The sequence below is a fragment of the Gobio gobio genome, assembly GCF_949357685.1.
Source record: "Gobio gobio genome assembly, chromosome: 1".
In the NCBI taxonomy this organism is placed as follows: Eukaryota; Metazoa; Chordata; class Actinopteri; order Cypriniformes; family Gobionidae; genus Gobio; species Gobio gobio.
The window spans coordinates 34,991,067-35,015,596 of NC_137097.1; the positions used below are offsets into that span (position 1 = coordinate 34,991,067).

Below are 24,530 nucleotides of genomic sequence, written 5' to 3' on the forward strand. Positions count from 1 at the left end.
AACACGAATAGTCTTTATTTCATGGTGACTAAATATATCCTTGTGGAAGTTAATATCCTTAATATAAAGTCATATCCTTAATGGAAGTTGTCACAAATAGAGGCTTTAAATGTATGAATAATTTCAAAATACGTGTTTTCCTTAAATCTTATTTCATTGAAATATATTTTACCTCTTTAAAAGTTCTAGGATAAAAGTGTGTGGATATTCATAAGTCCACTTGTCTACGTGGTTGGTGCGTCACTTCTTTTGAATTTACCATATCATAAATAACCACAATGACGCATTAAGAGCAATTACGGTTATGTAAGGCTCAAAAGTAATCAATCAGCCATGGTAACATCACACCCTGGACAATATGTAACATGCAAAGACACTGGACCAAGACAAATACATAGAAACTTTTATTAAACAATCATCAGTATTCATGTAGTTTTGATCTCAGCAACATTGAGGTGTCACATGACCGTGCCAGAGCTGAAGACAGAACATGAGGAGCTGAAATGAGAAGATCTGGAGTGACATGTAGGAGTACAGTCCATTGTTTTAAAGTGTAATATTTGCCATTCAAAACCGCAGCTGTGAGAGATGAGATATGAGGAGAAATATGAGCGCTCAAAGCAACCAACATCAGGTAAAAATAGGCACTTCTTTACCACATCTTTCTTCTTGATGCGTTATACGTGGTTACCGTCACAAACATTTCAACAACACTCACTCTGACCATTAAACGCCTCACGCCCATCACAACATAAAAGTCTATTATTGTAGCCCTAAAACAAATGTAGGTCACAACATCTTACGTTACGCCATTACCTTCTGTTAAAAAATGAATTCAAAACTTTAAGACATTACAGGCTATTCACTTTTTCCCTTCCACAGGAAATCCCCCTGTTCTGTGTGGCTCATAGTGCACTGTTTATAATAAATAAGCATTAGCGCCCTCTAGTGTTTCACATATGCAGAAGGGTTATAAAAAGAAAAACACCTCGTATTTCAGTCAAATGCCACAAATGTGCTAATTTAACCACTGAACTCACCGCTAATGAACTGTGTGAAGGGCTAAACCAGGCTGAACACGGCATTCATAGTAGTTACGACTGAAGAAAGCTAGAGGTTTTCAAACAATTCTTATCTAAAACTGTGTGACTTAATGATTCAGAGAAAAAAGGGAGGACAAATCACAGCCGTGTGGCTAACCGAGAGAGAGAGAGAAAGCCACGTTTAAGTACATTAGAATCGGTAATAAAATAATCTGTTTTCTAGGTTCAAAGAGCTAAAGGCAGCATTACACATCAGGTCCAACCGTATTACCTCAGACGACACGAATCTGAGCATAACCCCTGTGAAATATAAAAACGGCATCATTAACTTGGCACTGGGACGTCAAGCTTCCCGCCTAGAGTCTGACATCAGCAAAGGCAACACGAGAAGGGGTTTCCTTCTTTCCTCCAGCAAGCACATATTTGGATGGTTTGTTCTTGTGTATCTCAAAAAGCGCACTAAGGCCGAGTTTGTTGTCATGAGGGTGACGGACGTTTCACGGTCCAGGAGACGGCGATGGTGTCGAGCGAGACGTCACCGGGACGAGCTGCGCTCTTTGCTCACGCAGTCGTCCTGGCTTGTGATGTCACCGTTTCCCATCAGGCTACAGGTTCTCCTCTTCTTTCTGCGATGGGTCATGGCATCACCCTCAGAGCCCGAGTCAGCCTTCGGGAAGAAAGACAAATGCGCTCAACAAAGAATGCCAAAATTTCATGAAAACATGATATCATCATTGCAATTTTTACTGCAGAAAACACACCTTGATTAATTTTGAGTTTCATATTGCATCTTATTTCTCGCATTAAAAAGATTATACTTTTATATTTCTTTAGTGTTTAATGTCCCTCCAGAGGGAGCTATTCTCTATATCAGTGTCACTGTTTCTAAACTCCCTGAAACAATATTCGTCATTTAATATTCATATAATTCCCGCCCAAATCATTTCCAAAAGAAAGGGGCATGGCCTGGTTGAGTTAGATAGTAGTGTGTTGACAGTTCAGTGTGATTTGAGTGCGCCCTCTAGTGTCTGTTGACTGTACAGCCAGTGTTTTCACCATCTGCTCACATGGTTACTGAACGCAGAAGTGCTTTAAAAAGTTTAATCGAATCAATTATCAATGCCAATGAAAACAATGCCATCAAAATGTCACCAGGCCTAGTTAGATGTGGAGCTCGGTCACATGGGTCTGTCTGTGAACAGGTGTATCTGATGGAGGTGTTTAACAGCTAATGTCAGGACTCAGGTGTATGAGTGCGTGTGTGGATCTAGAGGAACATGACGTACCTCTGAACCAGAGTCGGAGGAGCTGGAGGACGAAGAGGACGAGGAGTCACTGGAGCTGTCTGAGGCGATGCCCGTTGATTCCTGCAGATCCACTTTATCTGCCAGAGCAGCAATATCTGGCCTTTCCTGTTTCAGAATCCTGAGACAAACAACGAAACAACGTCAGGAGGAACCCATTCAAATAACCAAAATAATCAATCACATTTGTAAAGACATCCTGTCACACTTACAGCTTGACTGGAAATTACACAATAAAACTTTATTTTTGCACATCTAATTTCTTTTGCTGACAATGATTCCCCTATGTCTGTTAAAGGTGGGGTAAGTGGTATTTCAAAACTGCTTTAGAAAAGGTTCTCCGGCCGAGTACCAAAATAAACTTATAGCCAATCAGCAGTGTAGGGCGTGTCTACTAATGGCGGGGAGAAGAGAGCGCTCCGTGCACGTCATTATTCAAAAGACACGACACAGGACGGACATTAGCCGAGCGACAACAGAAAGAGAGAGATGGCAGATAAAAAACTAAAGTGGAAGACGTCTGTGGAACAAAAGAAGGCTTACGGTCAGGCAAGAAGTATCAGCTTTCCAGCACAGGAGAGAACTCAGGGAGCGAAGGCCGAGGTTGCTTTATTTCTTCTCGATAGGCGAGTAACATTGATTCTGTTTTTTTTACACAGAACTAATATATGCTGGCTTTTGCTTGTATATGCTCGTGTGTCATGTTTGCTTGCTTGTCCATTAGTGATCGTATTGTCGATCACTTTAGCGATAATAGAGACCCATTCATTTCCACATCGTATAACCCTGGAGCGTCTAAATCTCTCCACTGTGTTTCAAGCGTCAGCTCCTAGAGTGTGTCCGAAAAATAAGACAATAAACTCCTAATATATGTTTGCTTCCTTTGGTTCCTCTTTTTGTGATCAGTAGAACCCTCTAATCTTGTCATAATTGTAATATGTTCGTTAGTTGGTCTGTCGTGCCCGTGCTATCGAGTTGTTGATGAGATCTGTGTTTGTGTTTTTGGGATGTAAGGGATGACTTTTTCATTGAATATTCGACTTGGACTACCATAGTAATACACATTGCTTTCACTTATTGATGACAACATACCCTCGGCTGGCTGGCACAGCAGATTCTGTAACTCCAGAAGAGTCAAGTTTTAAATAGGAAAAATATTGAAACTCTTTGGTCATTTTTGAGCGAGATGCTAACGGTCTAATCAGATTCAATGATCTATGCGAAAAGTGCTACCGCCAGACCCAGAGATCGACTGAATGCTGAAAATAATTTTCAAAAAAAGTGCCGTGTTCCTTTAAACACATTCATTTTGTCATCATTTGCTATATCCAGCAAAGTAAACAATCACAAAACTTCAAGGATCATTGGAGACTCCAAAAGGACACCAAATATAAGGAGTCCATTTAATTATATTATATAATACAATTATACACACCCAAGCACCCATAAAAAAAACATTACATTTAAAAAAACTACAGAATACAGAATTCAGTGTATAGTGTGTGTACAGAGGAACAACAACGAGATGTTTTAATTTTAGAGTCAAGCTGCGATACCGAACAGGACCACACGGAGATGCTTGACTGCAGAAACCTACGATCACTAAACACAACAACATAGTACACATGACAAACCAAACATTATCCTTCCCGAGTGTCTGCGGAAACAACGCAAATGTAATGTTTGTCTGTACATGAATGCAGCATGAGATCAGTGATCAAGACTGCGCATATACATGGGTTGTTGTTTGTGCATCAGACGCTTACGCGCTTACTGTACGACTCCGGTACGTCACCAATATTGCGCTCTTCAGACACAAATCACAAAATACAACAGAGCTCGTGTTTTAAAGCAAAGCACACACTGGACTGCTGTTTTGGACTGTTTGAATGAATTAGATTACTGGACCACTGAAAACTTTCCCAGAGTTTAACGGCATAAAATGGCCTAATTGTCGGCCCAGTAACGTGCCCCCCCGAATTTAAGTGGTTAAGCAACGAGAACGGTTTGGCCCAACGGTGGAAAAGCAGCTAATAATAATAACCCTGATGCAAAATCTCATGTCTTCCGATGTAGGATTTTACAACCGACCCTATGCCTCTAAAACAAGGCTTATACAATAAAATCTATACTTAAAAGCCATTTGAAAAGTAGCAAAAATAAAAATCTCTTTAATAAAAAAAAAAATGAATGAAGTGTAAGTCGTCGTTGTACAGATATCAGACAGAGCAGGGTCTTACCGATACCACTTCCTAGAGAGTTTGGGCCGACCTCGCACTGTCTTGTGCCACACGATAGGGAAGTTGGTGGTGCTTGCAAAATTCTGGGTCACAGCAATAGTGTTGTCCAAGTTCAGGACGACATGCCACCATCCACCTATGAAAAAACATAACACATGCACCTCAATCCCAATTAGGGCTGCATGAATGGGTACGCAAAACACCAGTCATTATTCTGACCAAATTGTGGTTGAAACTAGGTGGAAGCTATGGATTTGAACGACATTACAACCGTATCTATGCTGCTTGGGTATAATTAATTTGAAAAATGATTTTAAAATGCTAGAACTTTATAATACAATCAGTGCTGCAAATACAATTTGCATAATTACATAAATTGTCAAATATATAAAAGGTTATCAGTGCAAAGTAATTTGGACTCTAATATTGCTACCTTAGGATGAAAGCAACTGCTAAATGTAAATAAATGCTGTGAACAAATAAATACCATTTGTATGTCTTTTTTGTGTTCTCAGTTTTGTTCACATTCCATCCTGTGAGTCTTTTTTGCATTTTCCTCCATCTCTTTTTAGGAAAATAGCTCTTGAGAGTAGAAGGCTTCTGCACTTCACCCACTTTCATACTAATACCTTCTGTTTTACACTAAAATAAGCAGCTAAATTACTCTCAGATGGAGTCTGTGAAATGCCTACATCAAATTAACAAATCTAGCAAAGCCTGAACAGCGAGTATGGGCTCCTTTCCAGTCTCATAAATACCATGTGGTTTAGGCTCATGTAGAGGCATTGTTCAGAAGACACGTCTTTCCACTTCAGCACTGAGGTTAGCCAAACTCATAATTACATATTAAGATTATATTAATACCATATTAATACATATTCACACATTTCAACTGATAATCTACTCAAGCACAAAATGGTGGAACAAGTCTAAAATGTCGGTCAAACACTTTAAAACCGGCCCAAGAAAATAGATGCATAATGAAAGGGCATGTATGCACATTTGGGACGGAAAAACACTGTTCCTATTTATGACTTCAGAAGTTGTGAAATGAAGTAAAATCTGCGCACTGCATTGTGGGATGCAGTATTATGCTCAGTGTGCTCTGATTGCATACACATTTTGCAAGTATAAAACCCAGAATCAACGCCAGCTGTAGACATTCTGCCTTGTGCAATTACCCAAATCTGTTTGACATCATCCAAAGAAACAACTAAATAACTAAAAAGGTTGAATACAGAAGACGTACATAAAGTGCACACATACACTAGTCATTGTTCCTAGTAAAGACCTATGTAGGTGCTGAGTGCAGTAACTGACCGGGCACAAACACAGTCTCTCCAGGGTGCTGCAGCACCTCCAGGGGTCTGAATTCGGCTGGCCAGGTGGGCTGCTGTGTGCGGGGATAGATGACGTTGAACCAGGTGATGGCCTCGTCCTGCTGGTTGCCCCCATCCTCTCGCGTCACCTTGATGAGCTCACGGGGCGTGTGGGTGGGAAACAGGCACCAGCGCTTGTGGCCCTGAACCAGGGCGTTCCACGCACTCGTGCCGAGCGGGTCGATGTGGATGCCTGTTCCAGAGCGGGAAGGACCCATCACAAACCACCTGGGTGAACAGTGAAAAATAGCCTAAATGGACTGAAAACACATGAACTGTTAGCTACTGTCCACCCGTAGGGTACAATTAGGGTCTAAAACGCATATAAACCCAAAAAATTACTTTTCCCTTTTCAACAAATATAATTAATAAATAACAAAAACAATTATATTCCATTGTTGTGAATTTCATATTTGTGGGCTCAATCAAATTAACTTCTATTATATTATTTTTCTCCCTATTCGACAAATGTAGTACCACTAAATAAATAACCAAAATATTTATATTATACTTTTTAATAACACTATATAATATTATCAATACATTTCCTCTTTTGGGAGGTATTAAATAAAGTTTATTATCATTATTATTACATTATATTTCCCCTTTAAGGGACTGATTATTTGGTTTGATTTTTCCTCTTTTCAACAAATGTAATAAATATAAAACAAATAATTTTATAATATATTATTTTACATTATATTAGAGGTCGACTGTTATATAATTTCATTAAAATTTTCGCATCAAAATATTTTTTAAATGCAGTTTCAATTAATTGTAAAAGTAATGACTTGTAAATAATCTTGTAAATCTCTCACTGTACAATTGCTATTCTTTTTATGCGGTGCTTATGTTAAACAGTTGTGCTCAGAATTATTGGCCTCCCTGGTAAATATGATCAAAGATGGCTGTAAAAATAAATCTGCACTGTTTATCCTTTTGATCTTTCATTTTAAAATTCCACAAAAAGCTAACCTTTCATTGAAGTAAAAAAATTGAAAGTGGGGGGAAATCACATTATGAAATACATGCTTTTTCTCCAAAACACATTGGCCATAATTACTGGCCCCCCTAGAATTTTTTTTATAATAAAAATATCTCTGAAGTATATTCCCATTAATATTTACATTTTTAGCATACCAAGGTGACTAGGAGCATGACATTGTCCAGCCATGACTTCCTGTTCCACAGGAGTGTAAATATGATGAAACACAAAGGCCAAATTCCCTTAATCATCATCAGAATGAGTAAAACCAAAGAATATAGTTCTGATGTGCAGCAAAAGATTGTTGAGCTTCACAAAATAGAAAGTGGCTGTAGGAAAACAGCTAAAGCATCGAAAATCCCCATTTTCACCATCAGGGCAATAATTAAGAAGTTCCAATCAACTGAAGATGTTCTGAAGGAGAGTTTGAGTGGACAACAGATGGAAAATGTTCTGATGCTGGAGGTCCTGAACATCTTGTTCAGATTCATGGCATCATGGATTCCAGCAAATACCAGCAGATAAAACATCAAAACCTGACGGCTTCTGCTAGAAATCTTATAATGGGCCATGGTTGCTGGTTGGATCTTCCATCAGGACAATAATCCAAAACAAACATCAAAATCAACACAAAAATGTCAATGAGCACAAAATGAAATTTCTGCCATGGCCGTCCCAGTCCCCTGACCTGAACCCTATAGAGGATGAGTGGCTGAACTGAAGAGAAGATGCACCAACATGGATCTGTGAATATGAAAGATCTTGAGAGATTCTGTATGGAGGAATGGTCTCTGATCTCTTGTCAGGTGTTCTCCAAACTCATCAGTTCTTATAGAACAAGACTCAGAGCCGTTATCTTGGCAAAATGAGGTTGAAAAAGTATTTAATAAAAGGGTGCCAATAATTATGGCCAATGTGTCTTGGAGAAAAACATTTATTTCATAATGTCTATATGATATATTGTTTTCCCCTTTAGTATAATAAATATCAACAACAATTATATAATATATTATTTACCCCTTTTCTACAAATGTAATACTAACATATTATTATTATAATATATTGAACTTCCACTTTGGGGATCAATAAAGTTCTAATTATCTAATTATATTATAAGAATAGGTCTAAAAACAGTATTAATTTTAACGCTTTAATTTCTAGAAATAAACGTAAAATGTTATATGTTTAAACTACCAACTTTTCATGCTATATTACATTGTTCTAAGTAATAATTTAATTTTTAATACTTCTCACAACAAAAAAGCAAACAAAAAACATTGGGTTTGTGCCTCATGCTTTTTAAATGAATGGGACACCAAAGTCTAGCTAATCTGTGGCCAGAGAGTGGCATTAGCCGCTTGTTTAACTTCCGTTTTTATTAAATCAGCAAAGATGAAACTGAAAAGTGATGGATAAAAAGGATGTGTTACCTGTACGGTGGGCGTCTCTTCTCCCCTGCAAACTGAAAGAGGTCGTCCCTGAAGAAAACAGGCACCTGGTAGTCCTCCAAAAGCTTGCGGCGCTTAGCGTGCTCGCCATAACTGCTATCAAAGATGTAGAGGGGGCTGTCATCACGGGTCGATTCCAAATACTCCACGTAGTACTTCATTTTCATCTTGACAGAGTAGCCATCGTTGTCCTCGCCGCATTTGAACTTCTGGTTGCGGTACTTGCGCTTGAGTCGCTCCAAGGTCCATTTTTCCCGCGCGGGCCACGACTCCTGGCAGTTGAGCAGAACGACGGGCTTATACGGCTTCTCAAAGCGCTGGATGAACTCCTCTGGACTGAGGCGCTGGGTGTCCACTCGCTCCACGTTGTCCTGGACAAAGACAAATAGAGCCTCTAGCAATCAATGTCGTTTCAAAGCAGCTTTACAGAACACCATACATTAATGTCAGAGCATTTATAAGTTGAAGGCCCGTGGACTACCATGAAAAAGGAACTGGAATCATGTTCCTGAATGCAGTTAAATTCAACCTTTAGATTAAAACAAAGGTCAAATCAATTACATAGAAAGGTTTAATACTCCAGATCAAGCCAAAACCTTTAAAAGGTCCCCTGAGAAAAAGTAGGTCATCTGAGGACTTTTTGCCTACTGTTTTATCAGTACTGTGAATTCAGACCCTACTCTTCTAATGCGTTTTTTCTCCTACTATGTAGTGGGGAAGTATGTGATTTCAGATGCAGCCATAGCGACTTGAACTACTGTTGTATGGAAAACGGCTACATGAAGACAATAATGCATGTTCTTTTACAACAAATTTAACAATACATAGTTTTACAGCAGTTGTTCTCAACCTTTTTGACTCCAAAGCTGTTTGCTTTGTTTCCTTTTCAATTTTTTGTTTTATTTAACAGAAACTAGAAGGGTCTGTGGATAAAAATAAGTAACTAAAATAATTATGATTACAATTAAAATAACTAAATTTCAGGATTTCTGGCATTTTAAAAACTGAACATTCATCAAGGCTTCCGTGTAAGGAAGATATAGATATTTTACTTTATCCATAAAAAATATGGATATTATTCGATTTGTTTCAGAAAGCCTTCATGTACCCCCCGGAGCCGTGTGGAGCACTTTTATAATGGATGGATGCACTTTTTTAGGCTTCCACTCACTGCCATTATAAAGCTTGGAAGAGCCAGGACATTTTTTAATATAACTCAGATTTTATTCGTCTGAAAGAAGAATGTCATACTCATATACACCTAGGATGACTTGAGGGTGAGTAAATCATGGGATAGTTTTCATTTTGGGTGAACTATCCCTTTAAGAATGTAGAGACTATAATATGTTATATTTGATACATAGCTATCTAGATACAGCAGTACAGTAATAGTATCACATGGCAATACCATGGTACAAGTGCAAAAACCATGGTCATTTATTGTGTATGCATTATGCAAGCAACAATACACTTTTAAAGTGTCTCTTTCTGCACGAGGAAGTGTGTACGTGCGGCGACCAGCGTAGACACTGGCTGTCGTTACACAAGCACGCGATATGGCCACATGCTTGTGTAACTTCAACAACAAACTAAACGACAACACAATCTCTACGGGTGTCTGCGACGTGTAACGCCTGCGCCACCCGTTACTCAACATAAACCGCAGGGTTACCTTCACGGTCCTGTGCGACAGATCAAAGCTCTCGCAGTAATCGTGCTTGGTCCAGTCGCTCGAGTCCTTCAGCTCGGGTCTGGCGCTCCGCTTCGCTTCTTTGATCCGTTTCTTACTCTTATGGTTCATTCTTCAGCGTTTCGACACGTCTTGTCTTCGGGCGACGCTTTTAGCCCGCGTGCTATTGCTACGTCCAATGCAATGAAAGTCTATGGAGAGGCTAGTCAGTCGCTGGAGGCCTTGTAGATGTGTGTGCAGTTATTTTGCTGCCGACAGTAGTGTACGCGAGACAGGAATCAAGTTATGTTTATTTCAGAGAGGCTGGAGGTTGATATACTGAAGGGTTCGGCAATAAACTAAAGTTAGATAACCTGGCGGCAGCAAGCTTCTTTCACGCCGTATGGCGCAATCTAACCGTGTAGCTGATCTCCCGCCCCGTACGCGTTTCTAAGAATCTGATTGGCTGGCTCTTTCACATTGTACTTTCAAATTGACAGCCGATTGGCTGTCGAGTGTGCGAGTCACTGTCCGCGCAAACTAAGATCCAATAGGACATCACCAGAGAAAGAGGCCGCCTAAACGTGCTAGTATTATTGGCTAAATGGATTTGGAATTGTTTTAGAAAGCTGAAAATGTGGTACAAAAACATCAGAAAGGGCAATGAGTGAATCTTCTCACACGTTAATAGAGAAATCATTCACATTTCAGGACTGTGAAGACTCTCAGTCATTGACTGTGTCTATCCCTGAGGTACAGCAAAGTTTGTAACACCAATATAAATAATTTGTCAATGATTTGACAGTAAATATTGTAATTTATTCCAGGTTCTTGATCCACAATATGGCATGTATGTTTGGCCCTGTGCGGTGGTGCTGTCACAGTATGTGTGGATGGCAAGAGAGGAACTACAAAACAAGACTGTTCTCGAGGTATTACATCCCACGCACACACACACACACACACACACACGCACAACTTATCTGTTTTGTTGATTCAATTCATGTTCACATTCATGAATTAAATGGGTCATACCCCCTCTATTAGTTATGCAAAACAACTTTTTTCTCAAGTCCTGTGTTGACATTGGCATGAATGAAATTAATCTATTTTCTAAATGCTTATTATAGATCTTATTTTGAACAATGCATATGTTTCTTTTTTATTTATTTTTTTGTCAATGTTTAATCAAAATGACCTTCAGGAGAAAACATCTGAGTTCTCTCTTGTGTTGTCACGATACTGGTATCTCCAACTTCGATACGAGACCTTGAAAAATATCGATATTCGATAACCATTTTCGGTACCACAGGGAAAACTATAAATCCATATATACTGTCATACAGATAGTTTGGTGTCTCATAATTTGGTAACACTTTACAATAAGGTTTCATTTGTTTAACACATTTACTTAACATGAACAATAAAAGCAATTATTAATCTTAGTACATGTTAATTTCAGTATTTACTCATTCATTATTAAAAACAAAAAGTTGTATTTGTTAGCATTAGTTAATGCACTGTGAAGTAACATGAACAAACAATAAACAGCTGTATTTTTATTAACCAACATTAACAAATATTAATGAATACTCTTAACAAATGTATTGCTCATTGTTAGTTCATGTTAATACATTAACTAATGTTAACAAATGAAACTTTATTGTAAAGTGTTACCCATATTTATTTTTTATATTTTGGGTAATTGTGTTGCAATAGCTTACACACAGCACAGGGAGGCTTTACTTGAATCATTGAACTACATTTACACAAAATAAACAGAAGTAAACAGTCAGTATTAAAATAAGAACAAACAAACTGCAAACAATAGCATAAATAAATACAATGAAATAAAGAGACAAATTAAATAAACATGGCTTTAAGTTTTTCAGGTGGGTCTAACATTAGTAGCCTATTCAGGTAAGAAAATTAAAGTAATCAAATATAAATAACACTGTATGGTCTTCATTGTAAAAAAATAAATACAGATTAATACTTACAATTAAAGTAACATAAATTATTCAGTCAAGAGAAGAAAAGTGATTCTCTTTTGTTTTTTGGTGAACATGACAGATAGCAGCAGGTTTATTAGGCTGCTGTCACTTTAAGGTACTTCGAGCCGTTTGAGGCGGCTTTAAATGAGCATTCCACTATTTTTGAAAATAGGCTCATTTTCCAACTCCCCTTGAGTTAAACAGTTGCGTTTTACCATTTACGAATCCATTCAGCCGATTTCTGGGTCTGGCGGTAGCACTTTTAGCATAGCTTAGCATAGATCATTGAATCTGATTTGACTGTTAGCCTCTCAAAAAAAAAATGACCAAAGAGTTTCAATATTTTTCCCATTTAAAACTTGACTCTTCTGTAGTTACATCGTGTACTAAGACCGATGTAAAAGTTGCGATTTTCTAGACTGATATGGCTAGGAACTATACTCTCATTCCTGCATAATAATCAAGGAACTGTGCTGTTGTCCCATGAGTGCAGCGGCACAATGATCTTACACAGCGCCTGAGAATAGCCTAACTTCTGTCAACATAACCAACGTGACAACCTGCTTGCACAGAGAGCGTTCCTTGTAACCATGGAGACATTTCTGAGAGACGATTCAGAAGAAATTTACTTTGGTGCAGATCCTGAACTGTATCAATTTGAACCGGAATACACTGAAGATTAGGTTTTTAGGAATTTCGCGTTATGACAAAATTTTACCCTCACAGGTTTCATTGATCACATGCTTGATTTGAAAGTGACTTCGGTTTGAACTGTGCTTTGTATTTCCTACAGTATTGACAATATAGAGAGTGGACCTCGTAATCACCAAATTTTTTACAGCTTTTCCAATACGCATCTATGTATCAAAACTTGGGCCGAATTTGGGTCAGATTGACCCACGACCCAACAGGAGGGTAATAAACGGTGTCCGTTTGTGTTGCAGCTCGGTGCCGGGGTGAGTTTGCCTGGTGTGGTTGCTGCCAAGTGTGGCGCTCATGTGATTTTGTCAGACAGTGCTGAACTTCCCCTCTGTCTGAGGAACTGCAGGCGCTCCTGCGACGTCAATAACCTCCCCAGTGTGCCTGTAGTCGGACTCACCTGGGGACGGGTATCGCCGGAGCTCCTCTCTCTGCCACCTCTAGATATTATCCTGGGATCAGATGTATTCTATGAACCGGAAGGTGAGGATTGTTTTCATGGTTTATCCTCTGCTTAAATGTTACACAGGTTTCTGAACATTAATCAAAACACTGGTTTGGACAGATTTTGAAGACGTGCTTGTGACCATCTCCTTTCTTGTAAGGAGAAACCCTCATGCTCAATTCTGGACAACATACCAGGAGAGAAGGTGATCTAACAAGCATATAGCAAACGGCTATACATTTAAATCCCATAAACCAGGTTCTGACAAATTAAAGTCTATCACTTGTCCATTTGTATGGAAGCTTGTTTCAGCCACGGAATAAAAAAGATAATTGCAACTTTTTATCTTGCAATTCTGACGTTTTTATTAGAATTATCAGATGTTTACCTCCAATTGCGTGAAATAAAGTCAGATTTGCGAATCATAAACTCGCAATTGCAAGTAACTGCAAGGAAAAAGGCAGTTGCTTGTAATTAAAAAAGGTAATTGTGACTTTCTCACAATTCTGACTCTTTTCTCGCAATTGCAAGTTGATTCTAAGAAAAAAGTCAGAATTGCGATTTATAAACTCATAATTGTGAGAAATAGTCATAACTGCGAGAATAACAATTGTGAGAATAAAGTCAGAGTTGTGAGATATAAACTCGTAATTAAATTTTTAAAAACGTTTTATCTTGAAATTCGTACTTTTTTCACAATTGCAAGTTGATATCTGACAATTCTATGAAAAGTCCGAATTGTGAGTTATACATTTAGAGTTATTGCAAGAATAAAGTTGGTTGCAAGATTTGCAGTTAAAAAAGTTAATTGCGACTTTATCACAATTTTGACTTTTTTCACAATTGCAAGTATATATCTGACGATTTTAAGAAAAAAGTCTGAATTGTGAATCATAAACTTGCAATTGCAATAAAGTCAGTTGTTGCGAGATTTAAATGAAATTAAAAAGGTGACTCTGACTTCTGACTCTTTTCTTACAATGCAAATCATACACTTGCAATTCCGAGAATAAATTCAGAGTTGCGAGATATAAACTTGCAATTAAAAAAAGGTAATTGTGACTTTATATCTTGCAATTCTGACTTTTTTTGCAATTGCAAGTGTATATCTGACGATTCTAAGAAAGAAAATTAAAATTGCGAGTCAAACTCGCAACTGCGAGAATAAAGTTAGAGTTGCAAGATAATTGCAACTTTTGCAAGAAGTTGATATCTGACAGTTCTATGAGAATTCAGAATTGCGAGTTATACATTTAAAGTTATTGCGAGAAAAGTTCAATTAATTATCCCGCAATTCTGGCTTCTTTTTTTTTTTTTTTTACAAAATTATGAGATACAAACTGCAATTGAAATAAATAAATAAATAAATAAAATCCTTTTTTTATTCCATGGCAGAAAAAAGCTTCCATACATGTATTATTTTATAAGGATTTTATAAATAAATTTGATAGAGATTACACATACAAAGAGCAATTTGTAGCTCAAATATGAACATAAGAAAAAAAAAATATATATATATATATATATATTATAGAAATCCCCAGAACCTTAAGATTTGATTTCTATTACAATTTGAAATTCTGTAATTTCCATAACTGTTGGCACCCTGTAAAAAGCAATCTTGTAAAATGTGTCCCTTTAGGAACCAGTTTACTCAAATGTAATATTAATAGGGTTCATTTATTATTCATATTATTCATCATTCACCATCCAAGATGCCTAGTTAAAAATGAATACTCTTTTAATTTCTATTGTTGCAGTGCGGACTGGTCCATAGATGCCTTGTTACACAAGTGGGATCTGAAGTGCATTGATGTTCCACTAGAAACATTTGATGCAAACAAAAACCATCTTGCTGGATCAACACTTCCTGGGAATCATACTGTACAAATGATGATTATAACAAGAAAGGTGTTTTAACATACGTGACTGATAAACTTGGATATAATATGCATAAAGTTTTAGTCATTTTGTTGTGCATTTGTATTGTTTTTTTAATGTCTATATAGTTTTTATTAATTATTTCATGTTTAGTTATTTTAGTACAACTTCAACTAAATTAAAATAAGTTTGTTAAAATCCATTCGCTTAACCCAGTTTATTGTTCATTTACTACTATCAGTAAGCCATTCATGGGTTTATCTCCCCCAAAAACTGTAAACATTGAGCCTCGCACCATCTAAACATTGACAGCAGTTTGCTCAGATCTGTCAATCACTTTCAAGCTCAACCAAAAGCGAGAGTTTGGGGCGAAGCCAGAGGGTGTTTAGCAGGGGCCTGTACCATGATGGTAGTTTAACAAACTCAGGGTTACAGGATTAGTTTCGAGTTGACAAAACCAAACCAATCTATTCAGGCTTTGTTGGTCCCATGATGCTGATCATCAGCTTTCTCTGTCAACTCAGGCTTTGATCCTGAGTTTAGGAGTTTAGCTGTGACATCAGTAGTGAACAGCCAATCACACGCTGTGGATCAGTGAAACTGATATTCATTTCTCTCTTCTGCAGAATATTACATGATTGAAAAATATTAAGAATTTAAACACATTTACACAGGAAGAACAAAATAGATGTCTATGAAAGAGGACAACTTAAAGAAAGATCTTATACGTCAATACAAGTAAAAGTTATGAAGTTAGTTTAGTTGATATATAGAGAGAATTGAATATTTAAGCTCACATGTAGTAATTTTTATAGCTTTATTAATTGATTTTAAAGCTTATTTGTATGACCTTTATATAGGCTATTTATATTAATTTTAACAAAGTGCCTATTAATGATTTATTTAAAATGATACATGTATAATTGATTAAGGGTATAATAATTACATAAATTATATCTAAATCATTCAAAATTATTAATATTATAAACAAGCATTTTTAAGAGCCAGACGCTTTAGTCTTTAAAACCTTTTGCTATGTAGTGACCTTTAATTTGGAGTAGAAACAGGGGGGTGACTTTATTGCATCAGAGGTGTGCTCACAGCTGATTGGTCCAATTTCAGTTTGATATCTCTTATCCAGAACATAACCTGCCCTGGAGCAGGTTAGCCGTGGAGCATAAGTTACTATGGAGATGAACTCTGCTAAAAGCCAAACCACTTTAATGGTACCTAAAACCCAGGATTGGCACAAACTAAGCTTAAACATATCTGGCTAGCCAGCTAAACCGGCTTCATGGTACAGGCCCCTGGTGTGGAACCAGTGTTGGGGTAGCCTGGATGCCAGCTGAACTTAGCCCCGCCCACAACATTTGAGGTCGGGAAGTTCGGTCTGGACTTGATCCGTTGTGGAGCAACTAGGCTCGAACCAGAGCTGTTTGGACCAATCAAATTGTCAGGGCAGGCTTTATACGATGATGGACAGATGATCAACAGTAACGTAATCATCCACGTCACCAAAGAGCGCTTGGGTTGAATTTGTTCTAATCCTAAACGGAGAACTTGTTCCTATAAGCAATCACCTTTACTATTTCTGTCAAAAATGATCTTGTTGGTGATCCGTGTACCCTTAAATTCTTTTTACACATCTTCTACTTCTTCCAGCATGTGTGCAGTCGAGTTCTGTTGACAACTATGCGTCACTCAATACGTCACTTACTCCTTTGCTCTGATTGGTTGTAGGTCTATCCAATTGAGTGCAGAGGCATTTTCTTTCCTGGTTCGGTTGAAACGCCCCATAATCACAGCCCAATGTAGCAGACTCATATTCTGACTAGAATCTGAGTATGACGACGTTAGGCTAAGTGTTGGGGGTAACGCATTACAAGTAACGCAAGTTACGTACTCAGATTACTTTTTTCAAGTTACTAGAAAAGTAACGCAATACTGACAGCTTTCCTGTCCCCATGGGTGAATGTGAGGCAATATTTAAAGCGCTTTTGTGGCCATGGGTCTGTTGAAAGCGCTATATAAATGCAGTCCATTTACCAATTGCAGTGAACGGCAGCCCAAAATTTGAAGTGCCAGTTGAAATAACCCAGTCAACAACACATTTAGCTATGACACAAGACAAAAGTATTTAATAGCTGATTTATTGAAGATCAAAAAAAAAAAAATCAAAAGACAGAACAAAGTTCAAAATACTCCAACTTTCCAAAACTGTGTAACACAATTTGACAGACGACAGCGCTTTTGCCACCATATATTATTTTTTTGTTGTTGCAGATGCTGCTTGACCTCGACCACACCTGCAACAGCAGCAAACTGGAGAAAACCGGAAACAGCCAAGCACTCAGCACTGCAACACCGGATCTTAACAGCTAACCAGCAAAACTCAACAGCTAGACAACTGCGCCTAGTGCACAAAAAATACACAAGACATTGGGTTAGAATCCAAATAACCACACAAAAAAGCCAAATGTACTATTTAAAAAAAAAAAAATAACATCAGGATTGTAATATACAGTAAAAGCTATTCATACTTTCCAAATTATTTTTAAATAAAGCAGAGAAATAGTTGTATGCGTTTGCAGATTAAAGCAGATTTTTAACAACAACAAAGCAGCCAAATCTAAATTCATTTCTAAACAGAGTCTAACAAAAGTGACACACGTGAGGGTCACGCTCAGAACCATCACCGAAACGGGTTTACCTTAAAGGCCAATAGAATTGTGATGCTCGTCCTACTCAACGAATTAAAAAGGACATACACATTTAAAACAACCTCACTGAAAACAGGAACAATGTATACAAAGAACAAAAGGGCTGTATGACTCTTGAACAGTTTGAATATGCCAATCTGTCATAATGACCTTTAGGCCCACGTAGCCTTTGTGTAGATTTCAGCGTTTTCAATCCGGGGGGGTTCCTCAGGCTCCAACCGAGGTCACACATTTAGAATCGCCCCATGATGAGACGGACCTGAGAGAACACAAAAGAGGGGTCAGGCGTGTGGCGAAACACGTGGAAATGCCGCGTTCGCGCCATGTCGTAATTACGAGATAACACGTGACGGTCGTGTGGTACAAGTCGGAGCTCTCAAAATTCAGTTGTAATTACGAGTTCTACCAGGACGTGAGCGCTTTTTACAAGTCGGAATCTCGTACTTACGACATGGCGTGAACGCACCTAAACATTGAAATGAAAGGTGGGGAAATAATCAAGATGACATGGACAGTTAACCATAAAACTAAAACTAATTACACGTATTATACAAAAATACTTCTATTTTATATATATATATGTATATACACACACAAAAAAAATTATAAAATGTGTGATGGGTTAATGACATCCCATTCAAAAGACTAGAATTCTGACAGTATTGCCTGGGCAGTATGACGTCCGGTCGCATGTGCTCATAATGGTAATTTTACAATGGCTTCAAATGTGTCTCATCCAATCAGAATGACAGTATTGGTTCTACTTATAATGTTAGTTTGTTTATTTTAGATTTAACTGATGTTACATAATGTTAAACGGCTTTGCACCGATTCATCTGCCATGTTGTTTTGCATTCAAAGTCAAACGGGTTAGATTTAGACTTTGGCCATGCCATCCTACCTTAATAGTGGCAGCCCGACAGTGCTAGTTATAAACTCAAGTGTTATGTTCATTCCCACTTCCAGGTTAAAGCAAGCAACTGGCAGCGAGTTTGTGTTTGACTTTTTTTCCTAAGGCGGGACGCTGTCTGTTCCGTTGTCTCATAGACGTACCTCAGCACCACCAAAACACCCATCTGCTTCAAAGCAACCCCAACAGGAGCAGGTACACCTCTAACAGCTCAAACTGCACCACACAGCCCTGCTTTTACATTGCCATACTGGATTCAGCAGCTTGGAGGAAACAATTCCACATTGAGTTCAACAGCATTGTCAAAGCAGAACCAAAACCTGCTCTGCAAGTCACATTTTTACCAATGCGATGCATCTGCAAAGAATAAGGAACTACAGTCCAGTGCATCGTTGTAGCACAGACACGTTTTCTTACCACTGAAGAGCTTTAGGATGATGAAGGCCCTTCTTCCCCAGCAGACTTCGGCTGGCTTTTGGACCTCGACCTGGACTTAGACCCTCTGTTCGACGCAGGTGTGCGGCTTCTGGAACGGGACCTGGATTTGGATCGAGAACGTGACCTAGACCTGGAAGGAGACTTGGACTTCCTCTTGCGGGGAGTGTGTGACTTGGAGCGAGAGCGGGAGCGGGAATAGGAGCGGGACCGTGACCTGCTGTAACGGGAACGGCTGCGGGAACGAGAGCGGCTCCTGCTTCTGGAACGGCTGCGTCTCCGACGTCTCGGACTATGGGTGGAGATAAAGACAAATCATGGATTATTTCAATAGAGGCCTGCACTTACACTCAATTTAGTATATAAGGCCCATTCACACCAAGAGTGACAACGATAGTTTTAATAATAATTTTAATTCTATGGGAATACTGAAATCCACACCACAACTATAACAGCACAGAGGAACGACGTGGGGGAAAGCACACATTTTTTTTGAGAACATTAAAGTAGGATGGATTCTCAAAGAGCTTATGCATTTAAAGAGGCAGACGACAAAACTGCAGTGCACGCTTCTAAATATTTGCATGCCATAAATAGATAATTTATATTATATGTAAATATAAATAATTGATATATATAAATATAAAAAACATTTCTTAAATATATACAGTGGCAAGAAAAAGTATGTGAACCACTTGCAGAATCTGTGAAATAGTTTTAACTAAATAAGAGAGATCTCACAAAATGCATGTTATTTTTTGTTTAGTGCTGTCCTGAATAAGATTTTACATACAATTTTTTTTACATATAGTCCACAAGACAAAAAAAATTGCTAAATTTATTAAAATTACCCATTCTAAAGTTTATAAATCATTGATTCTCAAAACAGTGTGTCGTTCCCTGGATGAGCCACGGCTGTTTTTGTTTTGTGATGGTTGTTCATGTGTCTCTTGTTTGTCTCGAGCAGTTAAACTGCCCAATGTTCTTCAGAAAAATCCTCCAGGTCCTGCACATTCTTCAGTTTTCCTGCATCTTTTGCATATTTGAACCCTCTCCAGCAGGAACTGTATGATTTTGAGATCCATCTTTTCACACTGAGGACAATTGAGGGACTCTTAACACAACTATTAGAAAAGGTTGAAACATTCACTGATGCTCCAGAAGGAAACACGATGCATTAAGAGCCAGGGGTGAACACTTTTGAGCAGGATGAAGAGGTCCAAATGTTTCTTATTTTGTTTAAATATATATCTTTTCCATTTAGTACTGCCCTTCAGAAGCAACAGAAGATACTTGCATGTTTCCCGGAAGACAAATTAAGTGCAATTTCAAATTCTTAATGCTCCTACTGCATCGTGTTTCCTTCTGGAGCATCAGTGAATGTTCCAAGACTCCTGAAGGTGTGCTGTGGTATCTGGCACCAAAATGTTAGCAGCAGATCCTTTAAGTCCTGTAAGCTGCGAGGTGGGGCCCTTCATGGATCGGACTTGTTTGTTCAGCACATCTCACAAATGCTCGACTGGATTGAGATCTGAGGAATTTGGAGGCCAAGTCAACACCTCAAACTCATTGTTGTGCTCCTCAAACCATTCCTGAACCATTTTTGCTTTATGTTGGTGCATTATCTGCTGAAAGAGCCACAGCCACCAGGGAATACCGTTTCCATGAAAGGGTGTACATGGTCTGCAACTAGGGTTGGGTATCGTTTGGGTTTTTTTCGATTCCGGTGCCAAACCGATACTTTTAAAACGGTTCCGGTGCCTAAACGGTGCCTGAAACGATACTTTTTTTTTTTTTTTAAATGGCCACAAAACGAGGTGGATGACATTAAATGACTTTTTATTTATTTATTTAAATTGAACCATTTATTAAAAGTTTAATGTATACTTAAATGTATGAATATAAATAAATACAAAACACAATTGACTTATTTACAAATTATAATTGACTTATTTACAAATTCACAGTAAAACCTAATAGCCACCTAACCCAACTACAACAAGCCTAATATAACTCTAAATAACAGTTACAGTAATAACAGCAGTTAGCCTAGTCTGTATTCTTGCTCTGCTACTAACCAGCTTCGAGCTTCAGCTTTATTTTGAAATATGATCATATTCTCTGGCTAAATATTTTAGACCGCATCGCCTTAATGTTTCCATGACGATGCGTCATGTTTCTCACATGACACAGCAGCCGCAATAGCGCTGACAGCTCAGCTGTATCGGGTTTATTTCGTTTTTTCTTTTTATTCAAAATATTCACAAACTTCTTAACTGTGTCACGAACTATCTGATGTTCAAATGTGTGAGTGAATGTGTGTTAGTTGATCTATAAAGCGCAATGGGCGGCGCCATGTTAGTTTGCGCCTCAGAATCGGATCTGTCGGATTTACAACACTTGAGTTCATTCTCGTCTCACGAAATACATGAAAGTAAGTGACCAGTGAACTGGAAGAAGAATAGAGTAAACGCTATAGCTACTATATAATGTGCATTTATCTGATGTGAATAAAACACGTAACGTTAGTCAAATTATAACCGTCTGAAAGGATTGTCATTGCCGCTTTCATAGACATCAGTGTGTGTTTTTTGCTAGTACTTATGAACATTTAAATGTCTGAAACCTGAAATAAACATGATGTCGTTGAAAACACTGAATAGTTGTCATGAGTTGTGATGTGACCAGCGCTGAGCGTGTCTCTGGCTCAGCCAAAGCGCGAAAGCACGTTTGAATTTTGGCACCGAAATGAGGAACCGAAATCTGCGTTCTGATTCGGTCCAGTACATACCGGTTATATAAGTACCGGTGCCATATTGGAACCGGATCTCGGTACCCAACCCTATCTGCAACAATGCTTAGGTAGGTGGTACGTGTCAAAGTAACATCCACATGGATGGCAGGACCCAAGATTTCCCAGCAGAACATTGCCCAAAGCATCACACTGCCTCCATCGGCTTGCCTTCTTCCCATAGTGCATCCTGGTGCCATGTGTTCCCCAGATAAGCGATGCACACGCACCTGGACATCCAATTGATGTAAAAAAAAAAAAAAAAAAAGTGATTCCAGGCCACCTTCTTCCATGGCTCTGTGGTCCAGTTCTGATGCTCACAAGCCATCTGTTGGTGCTTTCGGCGGTGGACAACAAACTGTGTATTCTGACACCTTTGTCTCAGAACCAGCATTAACTTCTAGAGCAATTTGAGCTACAGTATCTCGTCTGTGTGATTGGACCACACCGGCCAGCCTTCGCTCCACACGTGCATCAATGAGCCTTGGCCGCCAATGACCCTGTCACCGGTTCACCACTGTTCCTTCCTTGGAGCACTTTTGATAGATACTGACCACTGCAGACCGGGAACACCCCACAAGAGCTGCAGTTTTGGAGATGCTCTGACCCAGTCTTCTAGCCATCACAATTTGGTCCTTGTACTCCCTCAAATCCTTACGCTTGCCCATTTTCCCTGCTTCTTCTAACACATCAGCATTGCTGCCTAATATATCCCACCCACTAACAGGAGCCGTGATGAAGAGATGATCAGTGTTATTTACTTCACTTGTCATAATGTTATGCCTTATTGGTGTATATTATGTAAACAAACGTTTATTTTGGATGCAATTAATCGCGATTAATCGATTTGACAGCACTAATAATGATACAACTAAAACTCCAATCAAATACATTGTTAACTTTTTTTTGGTAATGCCACTGGTGCATAAGGGTTTCCTCTGTATGCGTTTATAACTCTTTTTTTATGGTTTGTAAAACTTTACATGAATATTTGATGTTATTTCATTCATGTAGAGTGGTTCTATCTGTTCGGTCTGTTTATTATTTGATGCATTATACTAATAAAAAATAAAGAAGAAAAAACAATTCGATGTAACGTTAATCACATGGAACAACCCTAGACGCAACAAAGACAACAGATAAACTCTGTCTGGTGTGGTGTTGTTTACCTCCGGCTGCGGCGGCCATGTCCGCCGTGTCTTCTAGCGGCTCCCCCGCCGCGACGCCCACCGTAGTAGGAGTCGGGCGGCCTGCCATAGCGGGCCATCTGAACCCGGAGCTCTCGCCCGTCCAGAATCGCTCCATCCATTGCGTCCATCGCGTCCTCGGCATCCCTTTTGTCGTGAAAGCGCACGAAGGCGAAGCCCCGGCTCTCTTTCGTGTATCGATCTCGGGGAATGTAAACGTCCCCAACTCGGCCGTACTTTTCAAAGACGCGCCGCAGCGTCTCCGGCGACGTGCGATACGTTAAATTATCCACTTTTAACGATGTCATGCCCTCTACGTCGGGTGGAGGCCTGCCGTAGCTCATTTTAATGGATGTATCCAACAAACTTTCAGAATTCACTTCGCTCGGTGTCCACAAACTGAGTCGATTCGCGTATTCCAGCTATGAAACAAACACTAGTTGCCGTCGAGCATCCTCTTCTCTCCGCTGCGCAGCCCCGCGAAGCAAACACAACAACCAATGAGCTCGCGCAATACGCGTGCACGCTCTCATCTAAAACCCGGAAGAGAATTAGCATGATTCTAGCATCAAAATAAATGTAGCCTACTTTCATTCAAAAATGCAGATATTGGACATTATACAGTTATAATGTCCAAATGAAGTCCTTAACAATGCATATTATTACTACTATATATATATATATATATATATATATATATATATATATATATATATATATATATATATATATATATATATATATATATATATATATATATATATATATATATATATATATATATATATATATATATATTTATATATATTTATATATATTTATATATATTTATATATATATATATATATATATATATATATATATATATATATATATATATATATATATATATATATATATATATATATATATATATATATATATATATATATATATATATACACACACACACACACACACACACACACACACACACACACACACATTTACAAAATATCTTCATGGAATCTTTACATCATTTTGACCCATACAATGTATTGTTGGCTAAATATACCCATGAGACTTATCACTGGTTTTGTGGTATAGGGTCACAAATATCAAATAAATGTTTGTAAAGCTCAATAGCTTTCTTTGTCAGAGCATCTCAAATGCTGTCGTCCAATTTTAATTAATTCAACGAAAACAGTAAACTTGCATTTATGAATGTAAAATTTGGTTAAAAAAGTTAATTAATTAGATAACAGCGCTCATCCTCCTTAGAATATTTAGTGAAGCCAAAAAGCACAAGTTCTCACGACAGAGGTCTTGAATTTCTGTATCTCACAAAATAACAGAATAAGTATACTCTGGTAATATAAATACAAGGTGGTTTCATAATAGTTATTAAAGCTATAATTTAT

General features: G+C 38.2%; 3 protein-coding genes across 7 annotated transcripts; 1 reads left to right on the forward strand and 2 right to left on the reverse strand.

The window, feature by feature from the left end:
- Positions 1–389: 389 nt before the first annotated feature.
- On the reverse strand, positions 390–10,489 carry jmjd6 (jumonji domain containing 6, arginine demethylase and lysine hydroxylase). The gene is made up of 6 exons (XM_079833172.1): positions 10,072–10,489; positions 8,382–8,770; positions 5,908–6,194; positions 4,588–4,723; positions 2,330–2,468; positions 390–1,710 (listed from the first exon to the last, which is right to left on the reverse strand). The coding sequence occupies exons 1-6, from the start codon at positions 10,198–10,200 to the stop codon at positions 1,579–1,581; spliced, it is 1,212 nt and encodes a 403-aa protein (XP_079689298.1). The 5' UTR covers positions 10,201–10,489; the 3' UTR covers positions 390–1,578.
- mettl23 (methyltransferase 23, arginine) lies at positions 9,962–17,694 on the forward strand. The gene is made up of 6 exons (XM_079833359.1): positions 9,962–10,821; positions 10,896–11,000; positions 13,007–13,244; positions 13,327–13,411; positions 14,967–15,117; positions 17,371–17,694. The coding sequence occupies exons 1-6, from the start codon at positions 10,732–10,734 to the stop codon at positions 17,467–17,469; spliced, it is 768 nt and encodes a 255-aa protein (XP_079689485.1). The 5' UTR covers positions 9,962–10,731; the 3' UTR covers positions 17,470–17,694.
- srsf2b (serine and arginine rich splicing factor 2b) lies at positions 17,202–23,616 on the reverse strand. 5 transcript variants are annotated; one of them, XR_013817775.1, is made up of 4 exons: positions 23,113–23,616; positions 18,861–19,444; positions 17,958–18,066; positions 17,227–17,500 (listed from the first exon to the last, which is right to left on the reverse strand). XR_013817775.1 is itself a non-coding variant. In XM_079833382.1 (3 exons), exons 1-2 carry the CDS (start codon positions 23,472–23,474, stop codon positions 19,147–19,149), a joined length of 660 nt encoding a protein of 219 aa, XP_079689508.1. In that variant the 5' UTR covers positions 23,475–23,607; the 3' UTR covers positions 18,853–18,980; positions 19,135–19,146. The 5 variants fall into 5 exon arrangements, 1 of the variants encoding a protein (XP_079689508.1); XR_013817776.1 differs by having other exon boundaries at positions 17,366–17,500; positions 19,135–19,444; positions 23,113–23,607; XR_013817777.1 differs by lacking the exon at positions 17,227–17,500 and having other exon boundaries at positions 17,663–18,066; positions 18,861–18,980; positions 19,135–19,444; positions 23,113–23,607.
- Positions 23,617–24,530: the final 914 nt, after the last annotated feature.

Excerpts from the sequence above, each read along its gene's own strand:
- jmjd6 (XM_079833172.1), bottom strand. The coding sequence starts at position 10,200 with ATGAACCATAAGAGTAAGAAACGGATCAAAGAAGCGAAGCGGAGCGCC. Across the intron at positions 6,195-8,381 it reads AAGAGACGCCCACCGTACAG|GTGGTTTGTGATGGGTCCTT; the intron begins GTAACACATCCT and ends CTGTTCACCCAG. Across the intron at positions 2,469-4,587 it reads CTCTCTAGGAAGTGGTATCG|GATTCTGAAACAGGAAAGGC; the intron begins GTAAGACCCTGC and ends TGTTTGTCTCAG.
- mettl23 (XM_079833359.1), top strand. The coding sequence starts at position 10,732 with ATGAGTGAATCTTCTCACACGTTAATAGAGAAATCATTCACATTTCAG. Across the intron at positions 11,001-13,006 it reads AAAACAAGACTGTTCTCGAG|CTCGGTGCCGGGGTGAGTTT; the intron begins GTATTACATCCC and ends TTTGTGTTGCAG. Across the intron at positions 13,412-14,966 it reads ACAACATACCAGGAGAGAAG|TGCGGACTGGTCCATAGATG; the intron begins GTGATCTAACAA and ends CTATTGTTGCAG.
- srsf2b (XM_079833382.1), bottom strand. The coding sequence starts at position 23,474 with ATGAGCTACGGCAGGCCTCCACCCGACGTAGAGGGCATGACATCGTTA. Across the intron at positions 19,445-23,112 it reads CATGGCCGCCGCAGCCGGAG|TCCGAGACGTCGGAGACGCA; the intron begins GTAAACAACACC and ends CTCCACCCATAG.